This window comes from Elephantulus edwardii, unplaced genomic scaffold, assembly GCF_000299155.1.
Source record: "Elephantulus edwardii isolate Elephantulus edwardi_28Jun2011 unplaced genomic scaffold, EleEdw1.0 scaffold00120, whole genome shotgun sequence".
In the NCBI taxonomy this organism is placed as follows: Eukaryota; Metazoa; Chordata; class Mammalia; order Macroscelidea; family Macroscelididae; genus Elephantulus; species Elephantulus edwardii.
Window position 1 is genome coordinate 731872 of NW_006399870.1, and position 10923 is coordinate 742794.

The 10923-nt window shown below is 39.0% G+C and overlaps 1 protein-coding gene across 1 annotated transcript; it reads left to right on the forward strand.

Annotated features, from left to right (window-relative positions):
- Nucleotides 1-791: 791 nt before the first annotated feature.
- Nucleotides 792-1751, forward strand: LOC102845059 (olfactory receptor 151-like). The gene has a single exon (XM_006892838.1). The coding sequence runs from the start codon at nt 792-794 to the stop codon at nt 1749-1751; it is 960 nt and encodes a 319-aa protein (XP_006892900.1).
- The last annotated feature ends 9172 nt before the right edge of the window (nt 1752-10923 follow it).

Genomic DNA, 10923 nt, shown 5'->3' on the forward strand with positions numbered 1-10923 from the left:
AACTACCTTTACACAAACTTCCCACACTAGGCCTGAAATTATATTTTTAGACTTAATAAAATCTTGATAATTTTAATAAAATCCAGCACCTCAAAAAGTCTGATTCAACTTAATTGTTGTTATGTTGCTGTCAAATTGGAAGTGACTCATAACTGGTCCTCCAGTGGGTTTTCAGAGGCTGTAAACATCACAGGAGGAAATAAGATTGACTATCTTTCTCCGACAGAGGAGATGGTGAAGTTGAACTGTTTGCCTTTGGATTGGCAGCACAGATCCTTATAAGATAAAGAATTTGGTAATCCACTTTGATAAAGATTATATCATATATTGATCTATAATGGCATAAATAGTGTGTGTTGTTGTTATTGAGTACTGTCAAGGCTGAACCGATCCGCAGCTGACCTGTCAGTGGATTCTCAGAGATAGTTAATCACATGAGAGAAGATTGTCTATCTTTGTGTGCCTGGTAGACTTGAATCAGTTACCTTCAGGCCAGTTGTACAGCTTCTTTCCACCAGGCCACCAGAACTCATATATATAAAATATTCCATGATTATTACTTTGGAAAGTCTATGCACTAGTTTTAATCTAACTAATTAGACCATTCAGAGTTGGAATCAACTCAGCTAAACAGGGTAACAATAAAAAGCAATTTAAATTTGATGGTTAGTTTTTGTGGATTTCACCCCCTACTGTACAATTAATAGGACTACTATTTATTTTTAAATATTTTCTTAATCATCTGTGACATTCATTTTTACTAGATTTCTATTCCATCATTCCTACAGGAAATGGCCACACAAAACACTTCCATTATAACTGAGTTCATCCTTGAGGGATTGACAGAGAAACCAGAACTACAGCTACCTTTCTTTTTCCTGTTCCTAGCAATCTATGGGGTCACCATAGTAGGAAACATGGGAATGATCCTCCTCATCAGTTTCAATTCCAAGCTTCAGACTCCTATGTACTTTTTTCTCGGTAATTTGTCTTCCGTAGATCTTTTTTATTCCTCTGTTGTTACCCCTAAACTCCTAGGAAATTTTTTATTTGACCAAAATACTATTTCTTATACTGGATGCATGACTCAGCTATTCTTCTTTTGTTTTTTTGCTATTTCTGAATGCTACATGTTAACTGCCATGGCATATGACAGGTATGTCGCTATCTGTAGTCCACTGCTCTACAGTGTCACCATGTCTCAAAATGTCTGCAATGTTCTAGTGATTGGGGTTTATATCATCGCATCTGCAGGAGCTATGGCTTATACTATCTTCATGACCAGGCTGTCCTTCTGTAAGGACAATGTCATCCACCATTACTTTTGTGACATACTTCCTCTCCTAAAGCTCTCGTGTACCAGTACTTACATCAATGAGCTTCTGGTTCTGATTTTAGGAGGATTCAATGTATTAGCAACAACTGTGCCCATCATCATCTCTTATGCCTGTATTGTCTCCAATATCCTTCGCATGTCATCAGCTGAGGGAAGGTCCAAAACGTTTGGTACCTGTGGGTCTCATCTTACAGCTGTTGGGCTTTTTTATGGCTCTATCATATTCATGTATTTTAAGCCAGCCTCCAGCAGCAACATGGCCCAAGAGAATGTGGCCTCTGTGTTCTACACCACAGTGATCCCTATGCTGAACCCTCTGATCTACAGTTTGAGGAATAAAGACATAAAAAATGTGCTCAGAAAAATTATGAAAATAAGGTATGGATCACCGCAGGTTAAAAGTCACAACCATTAAAATCATAATAGTGTACTTCTTTCTTCTACTTTGAAGTAACTTGTCCTATTTTTAAAAATCAATATGTAATTTTGAAATTATTTTTCTGTGTTTGTTAGATGTTTTCCTTTTATCAATGGTTCTTTGTAATAGGTTTAATGAGAGATTAGGTGCAGAGATATTTATAGTGAAAAATTCTCATGCCTCTGCACAGTTTTAAAACCTTTCCTCACTGAGAAAAACTTGGAAAAATAGTTTCACTTTATTGTTAGGTGCTATAGATCATACTCAAGTACGATCCAAAGTGACCCTATGAACATGGATCTGAACTCTGTCCTATTATATCATTCTTATCATTTCTGATATATTGGAGTTTTTCATTAGGTTGAAGTTAATCAACAGTAACTCCTTTGTGTCTTTCATAACTTAATGGATGACATTCTGGTACTTGAAAACAGATGTGGCTGTGATAGAAAATAATTATCATAACCCTTAATTATGATTTTAATTTAAAAATAACAATATATGTAATGCATGTTTTTATTATGGTGGGGTTTTTTTACTTACTGTCATGTACTTTTATCTTTTAAAATATATTTCCACAAACAATGACTCTTCAGAAAACTTAGTGGAGAAATTACTACTGCTGAAATTTTCAGCACAATGCTGATCCTGGATAATTACTACTGTAATGCAACAGGAATAAGTAACTATTTTCTAAAAAGTAGACTTATCTTCAAAAATGTCTCCAATAAAATTCTACTTCATAAATAATCCATTTCTATGAGGAAGTTAAGTATCCCAATAATATTATCCTATTATTAGGTGATAGATTTAAATAACTCTATTCTGTACTCAACTGTCTCCGTTTTATTTCCAGTTATTCTCCAAGATCTATCTATTTTCAGCACAGGCTAAATATATGAATGGAATAAAAATATGGTGAGGATTATCACCTTTGCACTAATCTCCAATCTCACCCAGAATGTGCATTGCTTTTGGTGTACTATCTTCCAAGGCAGAAACAGTTCTAGTGGTGTTCATTAACTTCTTGTAAAATAAAAGTATTTATTCATGGATCTAAAAACCGCCAGTTGCTGTAAGTATATATCCTAGTTAAGCATTTTTTGACTTTAGGAAATAGTTGTAAAATGGATACAGGAACCCACTGAATCTTTTCTGTAAGAATGACTTGTACCTGATACCATGCAGTTGGTTCATTTCTAGAGGTTTGGGAGAAAGATTGTTACTGTTGTATGCCATTGAGTGGAACTGAGCCATAGCTGACCCTCCAGAGGGTTCTCAGAGGCAAATAATCACACAGGAAGAGACTCCCCAGGAGCAACTAGTTGATTTGAACCGTGTGCCTTTTGGATTGCTGCACAGCTTCTTACCAATAGGCCTCTAGAGCACTGCAGAAAGATTAGCAGTGTACATTTTTTAAAAAATTTATACATAATGGTCAATCATGATGTTATTGATCTATAAATTGGTTCAAGTTTGGATAAAGGGATCATAACTCTGTTTTGGTTATTCAAATTACATTTCATTTCACCTGGTTTTGAACTCTTCCATCAACACTGCTAAATCAAAACTTTATAGACCATGCACCATTTTTTTTTCCTAGGATCACTGTGATCAACTTTCCAACACCATATGTCTCTGTGAATCACACTATTCTGATTACTGTTTTGACTATGATGCTCATTATGATAACTGTATGAGTATGTGTTGGCATTTGGCTGCAATAATTTTAATTATGTTCAAATTTCCCATTTCAGGGGCAATATTTTATACCGTAATATCTAGTCTATTGAAAATAGTGGCTATAAAATTTTTCAAGCAAGCTGGGATCTCTTCTTCAAATTAAATTTTTATAATGTTATTGTTGTTGTTATGTGCCATTGAATCTCTTGCAACTCATAGCGACCCGATGTTCAAGAGCCCTAAGCGCCGTTCTATCCTGTGCCAGCCTCACTATCTCAAACACATTCATTCCCACCACCCCAATCACAGAACTGATCCATCTCATCGAGGGTCTTCCTCTCCTGCACTGTCCCTCCACTCTCCCAAACATGATGTCCCTCTCCAAGGATCAAACCCTCCTTGCAACATGACCAAAGTATGTCAGGCAAAGCTTCAGAATCCTTGACTCCAAGTGGCGTTCTGGCTTCACCCTGTCCAGGACAAACCTGTTTGTTCTCCTAAAAGTCCATGGTATATTCAACACTCTTCTCCAGCACCACAGCTCAAAGGCATCAATTCTCTTTCTATTATCCCTAGTCACTGTCCAACTCCAATGCATAGTGTGTAATTGTGAAGACTATAGCCTGGATCAGGCGCACCTTAGTCTTCAGCCTGACGTTGTTCCTCTTCTGTACTCTTGAGAGGTCCCTCACAGATGACTTTCCCAATGCAATTAACCTCTTGATTTCCTGGCTGCTGGTACCAAGAGTGTTGACTATGGAACCAAGTAAATGAAAACTGTTAACTATCTCAATCTCTTCACCATCTATACTGATGCAGCTAATTGGCCCAGTTGTGAGAATCTTTATTTTCTTGATGTTGAGGTTCAATCCATATTGAAGGCCTCAGTCCTTGACCTTCTGCAGCAAGCACTTCAGGTCCTCCTCAGTTTCAACAAGCAGGGTTGTGTCATCTGCATGATGCAGGTTGTTGACGATTCTTCCACCACTCCTGATGCCACATTTCTCCTCATACAGCCCAGTGTCTCGGATGATCTGTTCTGCATACAGATTGAAAATGTGTGGAGACAAAATACATCTCTGACAGACTCCCCTCCTGATTTTGAATGATGTAGTGTCTCCTTGCTCTGTTCTAACCACTTCCTCTTTGTCCAAGTATAGGTTTTGCATTAGCACTATCAAATATTTTGGGATTCCTATTTTTCTCAGAGTCAGCCATAGCTTGTTGTGATCCACACAGTCAAAAGCAATAGTGGTTTAAAAAAAAACCCAAACGTTTCTTTCTGGTAAATCTACTCTTTGAATATTTCTAAGCATTTGCAGATTATTGTTTTTTTTAAGTGATACAAGCGTGTTTTGGAATTTCAACTTCAGTTAGTGTAGGTTATCATTTGGCTCAGGTTTCATTCTGTTAATTAACCAAATAAACTGTAAATCCTCCTTAAAAATCCCTTTTAAGAATGAGGCTGACATCAGGATGGGGGTAAGACAGAAAAACTGGATGAAATATGTTTATGGCATTGAAGTCTTTGGGGAAGAGAATATTTTATATTTTAGGGCACTATGTTTATCGTAAGAGTACGGAATGAGGGTTGCAGAGTGGATTATATTTGGGGGTTGGGGGATGTATGTGGGGGATTGTGTACCAATGAGGGAGTTTTTCTTTTGCGTTTGAAGGCGAGGAGCAAATGGGGTAGGGGGTAGGGGGGCGGGGAGAGGAGTGCAACAATGGATGAATGGAATTCCAAAATCTCTGTAGATGTTCACTGAAATGAAAAATAAAGATATTAAAAAAATAAGGCCCCAGGAATTGATGAGACACCAATTGACATGTTTCAACTAGCAGATGCAGCCCGACACCTGCTCACTAGTTTGGAAAATAACTACTTGGCCAGCTGATTGGAAGAAATCCATATTTGTTCCCATTTCTAGGAAAGCTCATCCAGTAGAATGTGGAAATTATAGAATAATATCACTAATATCAATGCAAGCAAAATATTGTGGAAGATCATCCCCAAATGGGTGGAACACTACACTGCCAAAGAACTGCCAGAAATTCAGGTTGAGTTTAGAAGAGACATGCCACCAGAGGTATCGTTGATGATGTCAGATGGATCTTGGTTGAAAGCAGAGAATACCAGAAGACCTATTTGTTCGCCAGTGACTAGGGATGATAGAGAATTGATGTCTTTGAGCTGTGGTATTGGAGAAGAGTATTGAGTATTCCACGGACTACTAAGAGAACAAACAAGTTTGCGCTGGAGAGAGTAAAACCAGACTGTTCCTTAAAGGCAAGGATTCTGAAGCTACATCTGACTTACTACCTTGGACATGTTGCAAGGAGGTACCAGTCCTTGGAAAGGGACAGCGCAGGAAAGGAAGACCTTCAATGAGATGGATTGATTCAGTGACTGGGGTAGTGGGGGTAGGTGTGTTGGAGACAGTGAGGTTGGTACAGAATAGACCGGGGTTTGGGGCTGTTGTACATATGGCTGCTATGAGTCAGTCACAGGCAACTTGATGGCAAATAACAACAACAATTTGTTTTTTTATTGACTATCCAAAGACATTTGATTGTATGGATCATAACACATCATGGCTAGCATTAAAAAGAATGAGACTACTAGAACAGTTAATTGTGCTTTTTGTGAAACCTATACCTAGACCAAGAGGCTGTTCTGCAAACAGAGGAAGGGGATACTTCTTGTTGTTGTTGTTATGTGCCATCAAGTTGCCTGTGACTCATAGTGACCCTATGTATAACTGCTCTAAACCCTGCTCTACCCTGCGCCAGTGACTGGGATAATGGGGGTAGGGGTGTCAGAGACAATAAGATTGGCAAGGGAACACTATCTAGTTGAAAATCAGGAAAGATGTGCCCAGGGTTGTATCTTTCCTCCATACCTGTTCAATCTGTATGCTGAGCAAATTGTTTGAGAATGTCAATTCTACAAAGAGGAATATGGCATCAAGATTTGAGGAAGATTCCTCAATAACCTGTGTTATGCAAATGACACCACCTTGCTTGCTGAAAGTGAGGAAGACTTGAAGCATTTGCTGCAGAATATCAAAGTCTACAGCCTTCAGTACAGAATGCATTTCAAAGTCTAGAAAACAAACATTCTCACCATTGGATTAATAGGCAGCATCATGAATTGATGGGAAAAAAGATTTTACTTGGATCTACAATCAACATACTTGGTACCAGCAGTCAGGAGATCAGGAGATGTACTGCTTTTTGATAGTTTGCAATCAGGGACCCATCTAAATGACTGAGGAGCAAATGATGTCAGTTTGAGAACTAAGGTGCACCTGACTCAGGCTGTGGTCTTTTCAATCACTTGCTAGTCATCTGAGAGCTGGACAATGAATAAGAATGACAGAAGAATTGATGCCTTTGAGCTGTGGTGTTGGAGAAGAGTGCTGATTATCACACGGTTGGCCAAAAGAACATACATGTCTTGGAAAAAGTATTGCCAGCGTGCTCCTTGTAAGCAAAGATGACAAAGCTTCCCCTCACATATTTTGGGCATGCTGCTAGGAGACGCTATTCCTTGGAGAGGGACATTATGCTTGGAAAGGTGTGGAGTTAGTGAAAGAGAGGAAGATCCTCACCGTGATGGATTGATACAGTGACTGCTGCAGGAGGATGGCACAGAATAGGACAGGGTTCAGATCTGTTGTAAATAGGTTGCCTATGATACATATTTAACTTGATGGTACTTAACAACAACAACAATAATTACGGTGGCAGAGCTAGATCATCCCGTGCCTTACGAGTTCCCAGCCAGACTTCTTCCACTGTTTCAGTTCTGTTGTACATGGAATCCCTATGAGTTGGTGCTGACTTGATGGTACTTAACAACAAAAACATGACTTCGGTGCACCTGACTCAAAGTATGGTATTTTCAATAATTTCTCATTAAAAAGTTTGACAATGAATATGAAAAACTGAAGAAGAGTTGAAGTCTTTGAATTATGGTGCTGAAGAGGAATATTGAATATAGCATGAGTTGCCAGAATAATTTGTCTTAGAGAAAGTACGGCCAATTCAATTCTCCTGATAGGCAAAGATGGCAAGACTTCATCTCACACACTTTGAGGATGTAATCAGGAGGGACCACTTACTGGAGAAGGACATCATGCTGTTTGGGAAAGGTCAGTGAAAAAGACGACAGTCAGCTAGAAGGACTGACATAGTGGCCACAACAATGGGCTTCACTGTAGCACTGACTGTGACGATGGCCCAGGCCCAGGGAGTGTTTTGTTCTGTTGTATGTATGGTCATGATGAGTTAGTATGGGCTCTATTACATCTAGCAATGATATGACTTCAGTGCCACAATGGGCATACAATCCATGACATCCTGCTCTATGGAATATTTGGGTTCAGGGAATACTGCTGCACCCCGAGTGAAGAGCCTCCATGGTGCCAAGAGTCAGAAGAACATTGTTGTTGTTGTTGTTATGTGCCGTCGAGTCGCCTGCGACTCATAGCGACCCTATGTACAACAGCCCTAAACTCCGCTCTGTCCTGTGCCAATCGCACTGTCTCTGACACTCCCATCCCAATTATCCCAGTCACTGAATCAATCCACCTCATAGAGGGCCTTCCTCTCCTGCGCCGTCCCTCCACCCTCCCAAGCATGATGTCCCTCTCCAAGGACCGGTCTCTCCTCACTACATGTCCGAAGTAAGTTAGACGGAGCCTCAGAATCCTTGCCTCCAAGGAGCCACCCGGTTTAACCCTCTCCAGAAGAACGTACACCTTTCAATTTATGTCCTAACTTAGCTGTGGTTAACGGGCAGGATACAGGGAGCCTGGGTAAGGTATAGGATACTTTGCTGGCATCATTGCCCTAAGCACCATTCATCCAAGGTAAGGGAAGCTGGAAGGTGGGTAATCTAAAAATCAGACAAGGCTGTCACCATTTGTGGTTTAGATGGAATACTGTTCTCTGAGCTGGCCTAGGACTCCCAGGCCTGGCTGCACCTTTATGGGGGAGAGGGTCTTGAGTATTGAACATGGACATTAAAAGCATTAGTTTGGAGTGCCTGCATGGGATAATTAGGTAGGCACACATTGCTCTCTGCAAAGTTGAAATATCCTCAGAAGTGCTTCTGAAGAAAAGCTTGGTGATCTGCTTCCGAAAGGTCACAACTTTGAAAGCTTCATGGAAGAGATCTAACTTCCCACATGGAGTCACTATCAGTCAGAATTGACTGCAGGGCAACTAGTCTTACTATTTCTATTGACTTTTTCATGCAAGAATCTCAAAGCAGCTATAATATGTAGGTAAATATCACATTTTTAAATGGATCATAATAAAACTAAAATTTTTGTTAGAGTTGAAAAAAAATCCCTTTTAACTAAAATTTAAGTACTAAGTATATGTTCTGTATCTGGTCTATGTGAGCATATTAATAAAATTTACAGAATTCAAATTTTGTTGAACTTAGGATTATTCCATATCCTTAATATCAATATTCTCCATATACTCCCAGAATTTTTTAATGTTTCAATTAGAAAAATCAAAAGTAGCACTTTTGGGGTCTAGTGCAGCTTAACATAGGTTATATTTATACCACTGATTTGAAGAAGCACTTGGTTTTGAATCTGGTTTAAGTTCTAAAGAGAAAGAAGAGTAGTGGGAGTGGGCCCTAAGAAGAACCGGCAAGGTTCCTGTACCTCAGTGGAGACCACTACACATTCTTCAGGAAGGGTATGATTAATCTTCATAAATAGGAATAAAAGAGTTGTGTCTATAAGAATGGAGAATAATGAAACATTAATAAGATAATGTAGAAATTTATTCTTATTTTTAACCTTTGGAACATTAAGAAATAAGGAAGATTAGTATGTCCATTTTTTCCCCTATGAAAGTGTGGTAGAATTATCCTATGAAACCATCTGGTTTTGATATTTTTTTGTGGAATAAGTTCCACAATTTCTCCAAGTCCTCCTCATTTTCAGCAAACAGGTTTTGTTATCAGCATAAGGCAGGCAGGCAGGTTGTTGATAAGTCTTTATCCTGATACCATATTCTTTATAGAGCCTAGCGTCTCTAATGATTTTTCTCAGCATAGAAATTGAATAGGTATGGGGAGAGGATATAAGTCAATTACACATCTTTCTTACTTTTAAACTAGGTACTAGTCCCTTCCTCTATTCATACAACAGTTTCTTGGTTTGATGTATGTATAAGTTTGCATGAGCACAATTAACTGTTCTGGGATTCCTAATCTTCTCAGAGTTAGCCACCATTTGTTGTAATCCATACAGTCAAATGTCTTTGCATAGTAAATTAAACACAGATAGCTATTCCTCTGTTAGTCTCTACTCTCAGCTAAGATCGAGCTAACATTGGCTGTAATATCCCTAGTGCCATGTCCTCATCTAAACCTAACCTGCACATCTAGCAGTTCTCTGTTGATATGCTGTTCCAATCTTTTTGGGATAATTTTCAGCATCATCATGCTTGCATGTGATATTAGTGATATTGTTCAATAATTTCCACACTCTGTCTGGTAACCGTTTTTGGTAATGGGAACAAATATGGATCTTTCAGTCAGTTGGCCATGTGATAGTCCTCCAGATTTCTTGGCACAACTGGTGAGTGTGTCTAGGGCAGGGTCGGTGTGTTGGATGTCAAATAGTGCTGTCAACTCCTATGGCCTTATAGTTTGCCAGTTCCGTCAGAGTAGTTTGAACTTCCTCCTTCTTTACCATAGACTCTTGATATTGTTTCATGAACGTCTTCTATATCAGATAATTCTTTTTGGTATAGTGACTCTGTGTACTCCTTCCGTCTTCTCTTGATGCTTCCTGGGTCATTCAACATCCTGTAGGGTGGGGTGAGAGTGGGAATATAGCACATGTGCTGAATTGTTGGGCTCCTGAGACCAACACCTGATCTGTTACCTGAGTTCTCTCTTCAGTTCTTTTGAGTAAAATGCTTGTCTGTCCAATGTTTTCTACAGCTAAACACTCAGATTAAGACAGACTAGGGAGAAGGATTGGCCATCCACTTCTGAAACATCAGGCCTTTGAAAACCTTATGTATAATAGAGCACTCTTAGGTTAGACTAGCAGATATGGTATGGGAGGCTGAGCCTTTGTCTTGGGAATCACAAAGGAGGAGGCACAGTTGAAAAGAGACCCTAATGATTGGAACGTAGACTGTAAGATGTATGAATATTGGAAAATTTGAGATTGTTAAGGAAGAAATGGAATGCATAAATATACTAGGCATTAACAATTGAAATGGATGGTCACAGGATATTTTGAATCAAATAATAATTTGATATACTATGCTTGTAATAACAAGGTGAGAAAAAAATGTGGTCACTTTCATAGTTAAAAAGACCATTCATAATTATTGGTGGGATTTCAAAATGGTACAACCACTGGAAGGCAGTTTGGGGCTTCCTCAAAAAACTGAACATAGATATCCATATGATACAGCTGTTCCACTGCTTGCAATATAC